General features: G+C 36.1%; 1 protein-coding gene across 7 annotated transcripts in view; it reads left to right on the top strand.

The window, feature by feature from the left end:
• Nucleotides 1–17,491, top strand: part of SMARCA1 (SWI/SNF related, matrix associated, actin dependent regulator of chromatin, subfamily a, member 1) — a 77,208-nt gene that overhangs the window by 38,834 nt on the left and 20,883 nt on the right. For all 7 annotated transcript variants that reach the window (XM_030806954.1, XM_030806953.1, XM_030806952.1 and 4 more), the window contains 4 exons: nucleotides 3,739–3,849; nucleotides 4,108–4,221; nucleotides 13,554–13,676; nucleotides 15,983–16,115. In XM_030806954.1, the coding sequence (XP_030662814.1) occupies nucleotides 3,739–3,849; nucleotides 4,108–4,221; nucleotides 13,554–13,676; nucleotides 15,983–16,115 (481 nt within the window). The remainder of the gene's footprint in view (nucleotides 1–3,738; nucleotides 3,850–4,107; nucleotides 4,222–13,553; nucleotides 13,677–15,982; nucleotides 16,116–17,491) is intronic.

The raw sequence follows: 17,491 nt of genomic DNA, 5'->3' as shown, positions 1-17,491 counted from the left end.
AGAGAACTCACTCATTACCTCGAGGACTACACCAAGCCCCTCATGAGAGATCTGCCCCCATGACCCAAACACTTCCTATTGGGCCCCACCTCCAACACTGGGGATCAAATTTCCACGTGAGATTTGGGGGACAAACATATCCAAACTATAGCATTCTGCCCCTGGCCTCCCAAATCTCATGTCCTTCTCACATTGCAAATTATAATCATTCCATCCCAATGGTCCTCAAAAGTCTTAGTTTGTTCCAGCATCAGCTAAAAAGTCCCAAAGTCTCATCTCAGTCTCAATGCAAGTTCCTTACAGCTGTGAGCCTATAAAACCAAAAACAAGATATTTATTTCTAAGATACAATGATTATATAGGCATTGGGTGAACATTTCCATTCTGGAAGGGAGAAATTAGCCAAATGAGAGGGGTACCAAGCCCCACGCAAGTCCAAAACCCAGCATTAAAGCTCCAAAATGATCTCCCTTGACTCTGTTTCCCCCATCCTGGGCACACTAGTGTGAGAAATGGGGTCCCGAGCCCTTGGGCAGTCCTGCCTCCAGGGCTTTGCTGGGTACAGCCCACGCGGCTACTCTCATGAATTGGAGTATGGTGCCTGCAGCTTTTCCAGATAGGAGTTGCTCGATGCTGGTGGCTCTGTAATTCTAGGGTCCCTGCAACACCTCCAATTCCACTAGGCAGTGCCCTTGTTGGAGACTTTCTGTAGGAGTTCCAACCTCACATTTCCACTCAGCATTGCCTTAGTAGAGTCGCTCCACAGGGCAGCGCCCCTGTGGCAGGCTTCTGCCTGGGAATCCAGGCTTTCCAATACATCGTCTGCCATTTTTTCCTCTGTAATTGATAAATACCTTGTGGGGAGCTCTTTCTCAAACTTTTACTCACTGATTTTAGCATGTATTGGTGGAGCTTGCCTGCAGTAGTTATTATTGTGGTGTTTGCCTAATGGTAATTTTGTATTTTCTTCATTCCACCTATATGTATTTATTAATTGATAGTTTTCTGTGTGGAAGATCTACCCCTTCTCCCCAATTTATTTGTGTCTTCAGTTATTTATTTATATCAGTATGGACTCATGGATGTTTTGAGTTACAATCCAGTTCTATCTTTATATATTTTGTTGCTCAAATTGCTCTGTAAAGCTGTTATATTTTAGAACTGACAGAAATGAATTTTCTTAAAATAGAAAAGTTCATTCTTAGGTACTTATTTTACTGAAAAATGAGAGGTGAGACATTTCGGTTTTGCATTGTAGCTAGTATGCTGATAATGCTTTGTTTCTGTTATTGCTTCTGATAGCTTTTAGTTTCTTGACTTGTATTTGTCAGGTTGTCCTATCTCTAATCTTCACTTAGACAGCTTATATTTTATCCTGCTGAGATGGAGGTGATGGCCTATCTGCACAGGGTGGGAATTGCCTTTCTAATATGCTTTTGAGATCTCATTATGTGATATAAGTTTTATTAATTTTACAATTATTCCTGCAGACTTATAGGTAATAGGAGTGTTTTATAAAGTGGAAAAATTTTAAACAATGGAGTCTAAATACCATGGAGCTTCTTATCCACATTTTTAGAGAAAAATTAGTGAAATACTTGTCTATCTCTAACTGGTCTCCTTGTGCTTCTAATTTTAGCAAAGTAATGATGCGTAAAGAGAATTTTAATAACTATGATGACTTGTATTTTTATAATTAAATGTCTGACAGTAACAGTGGTGTCCAGAATCACATTTTTTTCTGAATATTCTGAGCTGAGATTATATTTTATTTTTGCCTCTTTGTGTTTTCTAGATAGGTTCTTAAAATAGGTTTTAATTATCTTTTGAGGAGAAGTGAAAACTTGAAAGAATGTCATTTATAAATCATGGAAATTATACATTGAGGTAGATTTTCATATATGGTTTGTTGAATCAGTTGCATTACTTTTACAACCATACCTGGTAAATTAAGTCATGATGGTTGTGATCCTGAATAAATTAACCCAGATAAGTTAGCATTAATGTACTCTTATGTAAAATAAACTAATTCGATATGATTTATTCTTTTTTTGAAAGTTGAGGAATTGGCCTTTAATGTTTGTTTCAAATTTGAATGCCTAGACCATCAAACAAGTATAGGTTAAATAGCTAAATACATCACTTGTAGAATGTTAGTTTAAACTATTATTAATTTATTTTTACTCCAGTTGAGAAAGATATAATATTGGTTATTTATAAAATATCTCTTTCATTACTGTCGCTTCACATTAATCCATCTGAAAGAAAAGCGAAATTTGTTTCATTGCTGTGGGAATTTCTCATTTTACTTAATAATCTCATTATAATAGCGATATCTCATAGGCTCTTAGAGTTAGAAGGTCATTTATGCTAAGTTTCTTATAATTAAGAAATCTCATCTTTAGCATCCAAGACAGATATGCAGCCTCTGAACACTGTAGTGCTGGGAATCTTATCCCTCTCAGGGTAGGTCGTTTCACTGTTTTATATTCTCTGGTTCTCAGAAAACTTTTTATTTGAGTTACAAGTTCCTTGATGAAAGAGATTATTTTATTCATGTGTATATCCCTGACACTGACTTGCACATAATACAGTAGGTAATTAATGAATAGTTAAATTATATTGAGTAGCCATCTACTTTCTCTAACTTTCCACATTGATTTTAATCTTATGGATCAATGAAGGACTGTGTTCTTTTCTATTTGATATACTTTCATATGCGAATGTCACCATTGTGTCTGTCTTTAGCCATTACTTCTCTAGACACTGTGAGAATTTGTAGATCTCTAACCATCCTGGTCATCTTGGTTTATTATCCACTCTTAAAATACGATGCCAAGGTTGGAATTCAGCTCTTAGATTAGATCAAGTAGAGTGAGACAACTAATGGTGGATTAATGCCCCCTTTTATGTAAAGATACTAGGCTAAGGACTGAAATAAAGAAAGATATGAATTAGGAAGCCATTTCTCAGGCTCCAGAACATTGTAGTGTCAGTTTTGTCTGTTGACTGTTAAATTATATTTTCTAGCTGATAATAGGGTAAAATTGGTAATGCTGCCAAATCATGGTTCATGCTACTTTGGATGTTTAACAATATCTTGCATTTAACTCCTGGCAGTTTACTTAATGCTTTCACATATATGATCATATATAATCCTCAAGGTAGGTATTATTATTCTCATTTTGCAGATGGAAAAAAAATAATTTCCCCAAAGTTATATAACTGGTGAAGTAGCAGAATCCTGGTCTTTCTGTTTCCACCAACTTTTCCAACTCTGCCATACCTATGTTTCCAGAAGGTCTCATTTGAATATTTCTCTTAATTTGAAGGGATATATGCTTATCATGTTGATATTTATTATTTACCCTTCATCTGTTTCTAATTCATACACGTATTACAGTTACCACAGTCAATGTTACTCTTCTGTCTATATTAGCTACCTTTTATTTATTTAATTTGACCAAAAAAACCAGATTGTACAGATTCTTCTCAATCACCAAGGAAGAACTAATTTTTAAAGCTACTTTCACATAAAAATAAAGAAAACTGTCTTTGCATCTAAACTTGGTGTACCACTATGTTTTGGAACTTTGGAGGTAAATTGTGATTTATAAGGCAAGTTTTGATTCTTCCTGATGGCTTTTGCTTTCTTATGTTTCTGCAGCCTTGATGTACTTGATTTTGATAAAACTGTTTGGAGTCATTAAACCCCTTGTTGTTGTTTGTTGTGTATAGCTTGGCATGGTGGAATGGATTGAACCTCCTAAACGAGAACGCAAAGCAAACTACGCAGTGGATGCCTACTTTAGAGAGGCTTTGCGTGTCAGCGAGCCAAAGATTCCAAAGGTAGAACTGTAAAAGGCCAGTTTTTATGTCCTAAAGTAGATTTCTCTTGCAACATGATCTATGGGTCAGATTTACTTGTATCACTGCCAAATCATAGTCTCTAAAATATAACAGTACAAAAAAGTATTTGATTTGGCCCAGCCATATAAATGGATTTTATTGTATTTATTGTTCCATATATAACAGAAATAGTAAAAGATAAGTAAGTTTACTTCATGTACTGAAAATAAGTATATATAATACATTTTCCTCTCATAGGCTCCACGGCCTCCAAAACAGCCAAATGTTCAGGATTTTCAATTTTTCCCACCACGCTTATTTGAGCTCCTGGAAAAGGAAATTCTTTATTATCGGAAGACAATAGGCTATAAGGTATTTTTTCCATTTTTTAAGATTTTATAATATAATCTTTAAAAATAATTTAATCTGTTAATCTAGACTAGAAGGTGTTGCATTTTAATTTGAGAGAATGTGACAGCAAATCACAACAGTGATGTTTTTAAAACCAAAGAGGAAATTTAACTAGATGTAAAACATCTAACCATTGAATCACCAGTACAGTCATCACTAAATGAGATTAATGAAGAATTATGCAATATTTTGAAATAGTAATAACAACATTATTTTTATAATGCCAGTGTTTGAATAGTTAAAGAATATGTAGAGAGAACAATAGGTATGCAGTTAAAAGCGAATGTTAATATATGATAGGAAATTTTTGATCATTTCCTTAATAGGCCCAAGAAATAGTATTTCTGTCTTTATTGCTTATACATTGCTGAAAGCCTTGCTGGTGGTTAGTAGATTGTAGTCACTTAGGTGTTAAAGATAATGATAAACATGATAGTGAATTATACAATTTTAAAATGATCTTTTGGTATTCGGAATTCTTATTTATATAGGTAGATAGAATCCTAGTTTTCATGAGTGAAATTTAATATTTGTCACACTAAATCTGTCATATTGAGAGAATAAGCATACCAGGTAATTTCTGTATGTTGAAATTGACTTCCTAGTGAATGGAGAGAGATGACCAAAGGTATAATAATCACTAATATTAAAAAACTATAAAATACTGGCTGGGCGCAGTGGCTCATGCCTGTAATCCCAGCACTTTGGGAGGCCGAGGCAGAAGGATCACTTGAGGTCAGGAATATGAGACCAGCCTTGCCAACATGGCAAAACCCTGTCTCTACTAAAAATACAAAAATTAGCTGGGTGCGGTGGCAAGCGCCCGTAATCCCAGCTACTTGGGAGGCTGAGGCAGGAGAATCGCTTGATCGTGGGAGGTGAAGGTTGCAGTAAGCTGAGATCACGCCACTGCACGCCAGCCTGGGCGACAGAGAGAGAGATTCTGTCTCAAAAATAAAATAAAATAAAACATTAACACTGTTTTAATTTTATGAAGTGTTCTGTTTTATGAATTAACAGCTGTGTTTTAAATTTTATTTTGTAAACCTTTGTCACAACTGGAACTGTGACCCATTATTTTAATTAGTAGCTGGAATGTGCCTAGAAAAGCTCCATGTATATAAGATACTTACATCTTAACTCATTATATTTTGGAACTAGAGTAGATCTCTAGGGTGAACATTCACATAAGACATAAAACTAGTTTCAAAGAAAGTGAAAACAGTGATACACCAGAAGAAACAGGTAAGTTATAGGTTCAAATGCAAAATAAAAGTAGGAAAATTAATGATAATTATTAACAATAATTATTAATTGTTTAATAATGAAGTAGTTATGAGGTAAAATACATATCATCTCATTAAGGTTTATAATAATTTTAGGTTTAGAATATTATTTTCTGTTACTTTCATTAACTGTTATTAGTGAGACTTGAAAGGAGAATTAATTGAAATGTTAGACCTGAGTAATAAATCAAATATTTGCATAGAACATTTTATAATTTACAAAGTGCTTTAAAACATACTGAGGTCGTTGATTCCTAGCAACCTCATGAAGTAGGTGTTATTATCATCTCCATTTAATAGGTGAGGAAACTGAAGTTTAGAGAGGTTAAATGACCTTGTTCAAGATCATGGAACTAACAGGGTTGCCATGGGTCCTGGTCTCACAACCAGTTTCTCAGTATTCAGATGTTCTATTCGTTCCACTCAGACATTCTGGGCTCTTTCTGTATGTGATGTAACCCTGCTTCTTTCTGCAGTCCTAAATAAGGACTATGTTTACAATGGTGTGGCATGACATTTGGGAGTTGGGCCAAGTGGTAGTCAAGTAGCAACAATTAAAAAAATCATCTCTGATATATCTTTATGCTCCTTCTTTGGAGATACTGAAATTTTGTTCCCCATGATAATTTACAGTGACCACCACATTCTGGCCATGGGTCTGGTTTGAATATAAACAGTGCCTTTCATTACAGGCAGTTTGTGGTTAGGGGTGAAGTCTTACAGTGACTCTTTGGGTGGTGGCCAGCTGGAAGGAGATGGAGAAGAGAGGAAACCTCAGAAGACGGAGGAATGAAGGGACAGCTGTGAAGGGTGGTAGAAAGGAAGGGGAGGAGGAGAGGTGTAAGAATAGAGGAAAGGGATGAATAGGGAGAGGGGAGATGGCATGGAATTCGTGCTATTGCACCTTATTGTTTGCTCTTCCTCACTTCCCTGAAAGAAGCAAGAGGAGAGGGAAAAAGAGTAAAAGGAGGACCTTTTTTTAAAGTGTAATACCTATTTATTGAGCAATCCTCTGTGCCAGGTACTGGGCCAAGCACTTGGGATAAAGCAGTGAATAAGACAAAGTCTTTCATCTCATGGAGCTTACATTCTAATAGAGGAGATAGGCATTAGATACTACAATGTAATGGTGGTGGCATTTGTGTGGTTCTGTGCTTACAAGGGGTGCTAATGAGGGAGTATAACATGGGTATCTCATGTGGACTGGGAGATCAGGGAAGTGTTCCCTAAGGAAGTGTCATTTAAGCTGAGTTTCCAGAGATGTGAATGAGCTAAGTGAAGTGTGGGAGAGAAAAGCTGAGGCAGGTGGCACCTCATATGCAAAGGTCTTGAGGTGGGAAGGAGGATGGCTCCTTTTGGGAGCTGTAAGAAAGCCAGTGTTAGGGACTGGTGAGAAAGAGGGTGACTTGAGATGAGGCTGGTGAGTGGGTAGAGTCAAATCATATGGAGGGCTATGTAGGTCATATTAATGAGGTCAAACTTTAGCTTTAGAGTAAAGGAAACCCACTGAGATGTTTTTAAGGCAGGGAGGTGGGTGGGTGGGTGGTAAAGTAATACTAATAGCAGATACTTAGTCCTTACATGTGTTACTTATTGTTCCAAGTTATTTATAAATGTTAGCTCATTATCCTCCTAACAGCCTTTGAACTACATCCTTATTTTACAGATGAGGAAACTGAAGCATGGAGAGGTTGAGTCATTTGCCCTGAATAATTTGCTCAGGGTCATACAACTTATAAATGGTAAATTATGATCAGATTTACATTTTTTTTTTGAGACAGAGTCTCGCTTTGTCACCAGGCTGGAGTGCAGTGGTGTGATCTCGGCTCACTGCAACCTCTGCCTCCTGGGTTCAAGGGATTCTCTTGCCTCAGCCTCCCAAGTAGCTGGGACTACAGGCTCATGCCACCATGCCCAGCTAATTTTTGTACTTTTAGTAGAGATGGGGTTTCACCATGTTGGCCAGGATGGTCTGGATTTCTTGATCTCTTGATCTGCCTGCCTCGGCCTCCCAAAGTGCTGGATTACAGGTGCGAGCCGCCACGCCCAGCCCAGATTTACATTTTTAAAAGATCACTTTGGCTGCGATGCAGAGAATGGCAGGTTTATCCAGGGAAACCAGCCAGGAGGCTGTTGAAGTATCAAAATGAGAGAAGATGGTGGCGACTTGGACTGTGGTGGTGGTGGTGGAAGGAGAACCAATCCCCTACTACTCTACTCCTAGCCTTGTGCTCTCTTCAGCCATATCCTAGATTGCTTCTGTATTGTCTTAAGACTTGCCTTGATCCTCCTTATGCATGCTTAGCTGAGGATTTACATGACAAATAAGAATACATTCTGGATATTGGTTCTTTCTGGACCTTGTCTCTTCCATTCTTTACTAGAAACTATGGACCTGAGCTAAGGTGGGTTCTTTAATTGGGTGGTTTTTTGTTTGAGTTCAGAGAACAGACAGATCAGCAGGCACGTTAATCATCTTAAAAAGCTCCCTTTTAAGGATGATATGATATGTAACCATTAGACACATCTTCTCAAGGCATAGCTAGCATTGCTTTATTTCCCCCTTGTACCTTCAGAAAACTCATCAGGGCCACAAAGTGAATAGAACACTAGTTTATCCTCAAATGAACAAAACAAAATTGCTTTAGTGGAGTTACCTGGTATTCTGTGTACACAGATTCTTAAAAAGGGACTCTTTCCCCCTTTTCTGCCTAAAGGATTGTTAGCCAAGGGGAGATAGGTGATGCCCATAGCTGGGGGCACTGTGGTTCATGGTTACATTTTATCTATGTTGAGTCTCCAAAGGCTTATTCTGTTGTGATTTGGAGTGGGGCTAGTGAAGGGCCCACAAGTTTTGAAGCAGTTGGTAGAGAGTGGTTTCCTTGTACTTCCTGGTTATTTGCATTTTTATTTTCTGTTTTTCTCCCCCTTTCCCACCCTCATATTCAGCACAAGGTCACAGCAATATTGCTGATAATAAGATCTGGAGTTAAAGAGTTTTGTTTTACTTGAAGGTGAGAGAAGTATTTGTTTCGCCCTAACCACTTGGTGGACAGCAGTACATAATGTGCCCATTCTTGCTGCTATCTAAGCTTTGACCTTAGGCATATTCAAAAGCGTCATTGCTCTTTCGACTTAAAGGAGTTGTTATTTAATGCATGCAATCACTTGGTCACTAAAACCTTTATATCGGAAGAGGATGACTTAATTGAAATTTCAATTGCAGCATAAAAAATCCAGAATATCTGGATGTTCCATTGAGTCTAACACCTGGAATGCAAGAGTTTTGCCACATTTGAAGCTAAAGAAAGCTATAGAACATTCTAACATTTATCCCCAATAAAAAATTCTTTAGGGACAAATATAAACATTTGACAAATGGAGGAAGTTCCATAATCTTTGTGAGTTTTGGTAATGTGTCATTGTGGGCCACCTACATTTTCAGTGGTAGAACTAAAATACGGTGAGCTGATTTCAGGTTACTGCTTTTATTTTGTGTGGTGTCACATTTAATTCAGTACTCCATATTTCCTATGCAATGCTTGCTAAACTCCTAATAAACAAGGCCAAAAAAAGTTTTTCACTACTTCATGGAATACATTCCTTAATCACAAATTCCTTAGCATCTGAGTAGAAATCCAAATAATAATTGAGATTTTTACTTTAGAAAGATAACTTTTTATATATTGTGTTGCTGGAGATCATAATGAGACGTAGAGTATGAGGACTTTAAATACCTCCTCGGTATCTGTTCAGTACTATTGGTCTGTAATTTGTCTGCTTAATTCTTTTTTTTTGAGATGGAGTCTCACCCTCTTGCCAAGGCTGGAGTGCAGTGGCACTGTGTCAGCTCACTGCAACCTCCATCTCCTGGGTTCAAGCAATTCTTCTGCCTCAGCCTCCCGAGTAGCTGGGATTACAGGTACCCATTACCACGCCCGGCTAGTTTTTATATTTTTAGTAGAGACGGGGTTTCATCATGTTGGCCAGGCTGGTCTCGAACTCCTGACCTCAGGTGATCCACCTGCCTTGACCTCCCAAAGTGCTGGGATTACAAGTGTGAGCCACCGCGCCTGGCCTATCTGCTTAATTCATAATGTAGTACTTTGAAATCATTCCAGGAAGCTTAATGCTGATACGAACCTCATGAGGTAAAAAAAAATGTATGTCTTATTAAAATGATGACTATTAAGATTTTTTTATAGGAGGTGTATAGTCTGTTTTCACACTGCTGATGAGGACATACCCGGGACGGGGTAATTTATAAAGAAAAGAGATTTAATTGACTCACAGTTCCACATGATTCAGGGGGCCTCACAATCATGGCGGAAGGCAAGGAGGAGCAAGTCATGTTCTCCATGTTAGAAGGGAAGAGAGAACTTGTGCAGGGGAATTCCTCTTTATAACACCATCAGATCTCATGAGAATTATTCACTATCATGAGAATTATTCACTATCACGAGAACAGCATGGGAAAGACCTGCCCCCATGATTCAATTACCTCTCACTGGGTCCTTCCCATGACACATGGGAATTGTGGGAGCCACAATTTAAGATGAAATTTGGGTGGGGACACAGCCAAACTATATCAGGAGGAGATATAGGAATTTAGAAACTTTGAGCCTTTTCTAATTCTAAACATTTTAGCAGCTATTTTAGTAATTTCTAGAATTAAAATAGCAAACGTAGCTTTCATGAAGTCATTCTTGTTTTGCTATGTTAATTAATATGACCACTGGATATAGAATAAATTGCAGTGGATTCTAAAATCTAATGGTTTTATAAAATATTCTGATTTTGCTTTTATTAGAAGTCGAAAGGGGAAGTTTTTAGTATGGGGATGTCTGCATGGGAATAAACAGTTTTATTTTATTTTATGTGGGTATATTATCTATTTTCTGTCATAAATTAGATGTTTGTAAAATATTTTCATTTTGTTAAAAATATGGTTTGTTGGACATGGAAATTTTGAAAATGTTTAAGAGAAGAGTATCTTAAGATCAAAGAGGTTTCTTTCAATTAAAATTAAAATTTGAAACCAAAGTAATTTCACATACCAGCAATTTAAGGGGTCTATTAACTTTTAAAGCTGTATCTGTACTTTTAAAAAAACATTATGAAGGATTTTTAAAAATGCAAAAATGTTGAAATAATTGTACAATGAACACCCATATATACCCCACATATATTTGACAATTTACATCTTATCATATTTGCTTTTTCACCTGTTTTTCCATTTCTCTGGCCCTCTATCATATGGATATTTATCTTATTATTCTGCATCTCAAAGTTGCAGACATAAGTACGTTTTACCCAGAAACACTTCAACATGCATATCATTATCCAGAGTCATATTTTGTTTATGATTTTTTAAAGTAACATTTACATAGAGTGAAATATATAAACCTTAAGTGTACCATTCAATGTTTTTTCACAAATGCATACACTTATGTAACTTGAGCTCCTCCTATAAAGATATAGACCATTACTGTCACCCCAGAAAGTGCCTCTTCCCAGTGACCATATGCACTCCTCAGAGGCACCCACTGTTCTGATCTTTCCCTCCATAGATTAGGTTTTTAAATTTTTGTTCTAGAACTTCACATAAATGGAATCATACAATATGTATAAGGCTTGTTTCACTTAGCGTAATGTTTTAGAGATTCAGCCATGTTGTCCCATGTATCTGTGTGGCTCCTTCCTTTTGATTGTGGAACACCGATTCCATTGTATGGATAGGCCGCAGTTTGCTTATCCATTCTCTTGAAGGTCATCTGGGCTGTTTTCTGGCTTTTGGCTATGATGAGTAAAGCTGCTGTGAACAATCTTGTCAAAGTCTTTGTATAGATACGTTTTCCTTTCTTTGGGTAAATACTTAGGAATGGAATTGCTGGTATGCCTGTAATTTTAACATTGGGTTTAGCTACTGAAGAGAAGTTGTTTTTAATCATGCTATGACTGGGCTACATTTCATTTTAAATGTACACCTTCTTTTCCATTTCCATTTGCCACCATCCTAGTCCAGATGATCATGTGTCATTTCTAGATTATGATAGTTGAGCAGGTTCTCTTAACCTGTTAGTCGCTGCCCCACTTCAGTCCATTCAGCAAAAGGCTTCCAGGTAAAAACACTACATTTTGACACTTCACTGCCTTGTTCTAAAGTCTGCAGCACCTTCTGTGTAGTTTCAAGACCCTGTAAATCTGTCTCTACCTGGCCTTGTTTCTTATCTCTTTTCAACATAAACCCCATATGTGCCTTCCTGCACATTTCTGCCTTCGTGCTTTTGCTCATACTGCCCTAGCCTAGAATATTCTTTCTTCCTTCTCCGTCTCCCCAGATCCTTAGAGTTCTTAAGGTACAGCTCAAAATTCCACAACTAGTTTGTGAGCTCCTTGTGGGCAAGGACCATATCTAATATAGGTAGAGTTTCCCTCATTCAAAAATGTGAAATCTGACATGTTCCAAAATCCAAAACTTTTTGAGCTCTGACATTGCGTCCAAAGGAAATGCTGCTCATTGGAGCGTTTTTTGGATTTCGGATTCTCAAGTTAGAAATGCTCAACAGATAAGTATAATGCAAATATTCCAAAACCCCCAAAAATCTGAAATCTGAAACACTTCTTGTCTGAAACATTTGGGATAAGGGATAAAACCTATACTTATATTCCAATCAATACTTATCATAGTTCTACAAACATAATAGACATTTAGTCAATACCTGCTAACTTGATTGCCTGATACTGATGATTACAAGTGAATATAATTTCTCAGTATTTCTTTTCAATGCTCAGTTAGGTTTTATACTTGAAGAACTATTGTACTTAATAGTTATTTTTTTAAGTTATTTTTAAGTTGCAATGATATAGTTCCAAACTCTATGAAATACATATAACAATGAGAAAAATGCACTCTAATGTGTATTATAATTACAGGGTAGTAAAACCATGACTACCTGATGCCCCTAGGGAATGAGTCATATGTGCATTTCAAGCAGTGGAAGGCTTACTGCCAGCCCTTTTATTTTCATGTTTAATGGAATGCTATAAAGTGTAGTACACATGTTATGTACTTGCCCTCTTAAATCAATGTGCTTCCTTGTAGCTGCAGATGCACATAGCGATGTTATCAGGCTTTAGGCTGAGAGACTTCATTTGTTCCTCCATACACACAGTATAGTTCCTCCATACTGCTGAACCACATTGGTTATATATGCTCACTGTGATACACTGAGGCTCTGCAGGCTACAGTTTTGAGATACAGGTGACAGCTTGCTTTCTTCGAGAGCTGAGCTTCTGTCCTCATCTTTTGAACTTGAGTTCTCTTCTCAGTTTTCACTGTATTTGCAGTTCTGTACCCAAAACACCATATATGATTTCTGTTGGTCACTGCTGTTGTAGTCTTTTCCTCCTTGACCACTGGTCCTATCATAACTATTTGTGTGCTCTACTATACCCTTCCCTCTTATATTCTCTGTTTCCTCTTTTTTCTTCATTATCCTGTTACGTTTTCCAAACTTTCCATTTTATGTAAAAATGCTTTCTCCCCTTACATACCTTGGCAGGCAATAAAAGCACTCCTTTCTTTTTGCATGTTGAACTGATCAGACTGTTGGATGTAATGTTCAGGTGCGTTGCCACTTCTCCATCCTGCTCTATGTTGCCAGGGGAATGTGGGTTTTTTTTTTTTTTTACTGCCAAACTTTTTGTTTGTTCTGTATATTACAATAGTATAAGGATAGACTTTGTTCCAGGGTATAATCATATCTGAAATCTAATGTGGCATTTACCAGTGAGTTTTAACTATGGAATATCATGTGGCACAAGAATGGTTTTTACTTCAATAGGATCATGGTAGCAGAAATGTGGAGAGGACCATGTGTCATTCTGGCTATGATTTTATATCGTTTACTCTTGAAATAACTCTAAAGATTTATATGTGTATATACAGCCTTAGTAATTAATTTTTCTCATCAGTTTACTCTTAGTTTGTCTCTTGATTTATAGGTCCCAAGGAATCCTGATATCCCAAATCCAGCTCTGGCTCAAAGAGAAGAGCAAAAAAAGATTGATGGAGCTGAACCTCTTACACCAGAAGAGACTGAAGAAAAGGAAAAACTTCTCACACAAGTAAAATATTTTTAATGGCTGTAATACTTACAGTCAATCAATAGAAAAAAAGAAAATATAGATCACACTTTTTATTGTATGGGCCTAGTATCCTAGTGTGACACACCAACAAAACTCAGGGCTATTTTGTAAACATGTTTAGACCAAATATCCTTATTTTTAAAAATTGATCTTATAGAATATGCCCTTTTGGAAATACTGGGTAGTATGTATATGCAAAATGTAAGTGTCAAGTATTAGCAATTTGACATACATTTTGCCAGTTATAATAAGGTCAGTGAATCCACATTTGAATTCTGATAGACAGTAGTTATTAACATATTCTTTTTTGTTTTTTGAGACAGTCTCGCTCTGTCACCCAGGCCGGAGTGCAGTGGTGTGATCTCAGCTCACTGTATCCTCCATCTCCCAGGATCAAGCGATTCTCCTGCCCCAGCCTCCCGAGTAGCTGGGATTACAGGCACCCGCCACCGTGCCTGGCTAATTTTTGTGTTTTTAGTAGAGATGGGGTTTTGCCATGTTGGCCAGGCTGGTCTCAAACTCCTGACCTCAAGTGATCCACCCACCTCGGCCTCCCAAAGTGCAACTGATATTACAGGTGTGAGCCACCGCGCCAAGCCTGTTATTAACATATTCTTGAAAATTTAAATTTCTTTTGTTTATAGATGTGAATAGTCTACTAAATTTTTATTAATGGTATAATTTCATAATTTTCAAAATTCTTATCTTTTTTTATAATTTTCATACAATGATGAGAGATTTCTGAAGCTTTTTATTATTATTATTTAAGGTGATCATTGTATAACAATTATTCAATTAGGAAGGTTTCCATTTGAACAAAATATTAATGCTTTTAAGTCATTATTGCTATAATGAGTTTTACGAGTGTTCTACTTCTAAAATAAACTATAGAAGATAAAAAGAATTTCAGCATAGAAGGCTTGCAAAATAAACAAAATGTGTACTGTAGGTCATTACTTTAGTATAGAGGGTTGCCAGCAAGATTTATTTATTCAACAGATTTTGAATAATGTGCAATGCATAGTAGTAGGTAATTCTCTACGTTAATTATTGAAAGATAGTTTTTATATTTATATATTATTTATTATATAGGTTTTTTTTCTATAACATCTAATTTATTGTATGGATTTTCACAAATTACATTCATAAGTTTTGAGCCAAATGCCTGGAAGTAATAAAGTTTAGTTTGAAAATATAATTGCAGATGGCTGAATATTAGAACTTATCACAGAATAAAATAAAACATTTAAATATTCATGTTCTATTTTCAAAATGTATTTCCTGAATGTAAAAGTAAAGTTATGGCTTTAGAATGCTACATGACTTGGAGTGTATTGTGAATGTATGGTATAACATGAATATATAGTCTCAACTAAGATAATATTTTAGTTTGTAATTAGAAATATAATCAGTTTTCTGCCCCTCCTAGTAGATGAATTCATTTTTGTCCTTCTCTGCTGCCTTAAATAATTAATGTTTTTCAAAAAACCATGGCAGTACATAGGAACAAAATGTGGGGTCATCTGAAATCTTTATCAACTAAAAGCCAGGGATAGAGTTTTGCAATGTCTGGAGTATCACATTTATGTGAGTTGGGGCTCGAGGAGTGGAAAACAAATTCTTGGTCTTGCGACTTCACAGACATGCTAATAATGCCAAGGGAATTTAAAACACTGGCTAAAATGTTTTATATTTTAGTAAAGAAATTGAGTGGTTCCAATAACGTTCTGCTTGTAGAAGTTCTATTTATGAACATAATTTAGAACAAATTATTTATTCACACTAGTTCAGAATGATGTAAAGAGCTACAATTTTTTTTTTGCATTTTCTTTTGGTTATTCCTCAGTGTTCTTTTGATTTAGTGCATCCACATTTCTCTCTTTCAATTTATGTGGGAACAGATCTGTGAAAAAAAATCATTGAAGTACTAGAATATCACGACATCAGCATTTATATTAGCATTTTTATTTTCATGCATTTATTTTAATGTAGTAGGCATCTATAAAATATGAAATTAAAAACTACAGAAGATCTTAGAACTATATATCAACTTTAAGTACTTGGACCTGAGGATTACATTCTCTTTGTAATAGAAAAGCAGTTATTTCTGTAACAACTCTCACTCAACTTTTGATTCCAACATAAAATATATGCAGTTTTATAAGGAGAAACATTTTAAGTCTTTTAAAGTGTTTTTTAATGTATCATTGTATAGAAGTAAATAGGACAATAAATGGATTTATTAATTTAACCTCTATTGATAATGTTTAACTTTTCGTTCACAGGGTTTCACAAACTGGACTAAACGAGATTTTAACCAGTTTATTAAAGCTAATGAGAAATATGGAAGAGATGACATTGATAACATAGCTCGAGAGGTAGAGGGCAAATCCCCTGAGGAGGTCATGGAGTATTCAGGTTTGTATATAATTTGAAACATCGTGTTGTATTTTAACGTTATTCATTTATTTAGCATCAATTTAATTGCACCTTTGTTCAGAGATGTTTTAAACTTTTATGATTAAGACATAGATGAGAGCATAAACTATAATTGTATTTCTATGAAAAGGTTATAAGGTTTATCCTAACAAACTGCTATTGTCTCTATCACCTAGCTAGAAGAGGCAAATAAAGCTCTGATAAAACAAGGGTGGCTATTGGATAAGCATTGACAAAATTAGTTTCCCACCTTCCCACCTCTGGAATTTGGTCCTCTTCTGGTTCAGTTCTGAGATTCACATTCAGTGGATTGAATTCGTGCCTTTCTTTCTAGGTCGTCCTTAAAGTAGAGAGTTCCTGTCAGGCCCATTTAGATGCTCAAACACCTTCAGAGTTCCACCCTATTCCAGAGAGTTCCTGTGGGTCCTATTAACTTGGGGCTAGCGGGCATAGAGCTGAAAGGTTGCTTTAATCAATCTGTTAACTGGTCCTCAAATCCTCTCCCTCTCTTACTCACCTGTGTTGTTGAGCTCGACCAGAATCAGTTTAGCTGCTGAAGCATATGGATTTTTTTTACACTTACTGGTTTATTATAAAGGGTATTGTAAAGGATACAGATGAAGCGTGTAGGGCAAGGTATGGGTCAAGAGGGCGCAGCGCTTTGGTGCCCTCCCTGGGCGAAATCTCTTCATGTTTAGCTATCCAGAAATCTTATTAAAAATAGGTAAATATGTCTAGTAAGTTTTCTATATGTAGTACATAGGACTTTTCTAACTTCCAAATAGGTTCAGCTCTTAAACTTATAATTTCAAACAAGATGTTTAGAATCTAGAGCATTTTTTTTGTCATTGAAACAATGGCAAAGTAGGTTTAAGTTTACAAAGTAGGTTTAAGTTTCTATGATAGCCCCTGCCCCAAATCTATTTAACCCTACCACTGAAATTCTGTTTTTGCAATAGTAGGAAAGAAACACTACAGTACCAATAAATATACTAAAGATTAATAATGGCTAGGAACAGCTTTTAATTTATCTAGTGTGCTAGTGCTTGAAGAAATCCAGATTTAATTAGAGAGATTTTTTTTTTTCTTCTGGAAATCTAAAAGAGTCTTCTGGGGGACTTTAGAGGTCAGTTGTATTGAGTTTTTATTACATATAACATTAAGTTTTTGAACTTCCTTTTCCTTGATACCAGCATGACATTACTATTACTCTGAACATTTAGCACATAAATTTAGGGCATTTGGAGGCTTAGGGGAAAAAATAGATTGAAGAGAGAAATTTTAGCATCAAGAGTTGAATGAAAAGAATGTAAAAGGGTATGTGCAGAGAGATTTTTAAGAAGAATTTTCTTCAG

This window comes from Nomascus leucogenys, chromosome X (genome assembly GCF_006542625.1).
Source record: "Nomascus leucogenys isolate Asia chromosome X, Asia_NLE_v1, whole genome shotgun sequence".
NCBI classification, from domain to species: domain Eukaryota; kingdom Metazoa; phylum Chordata; class Mammalia; order Primates; family Hylobatidae; genus Nomascus; species Nomascus leucogenys.
This window is presented reverse-complemented; position numbering and strand designations above follow the sequence as displayed.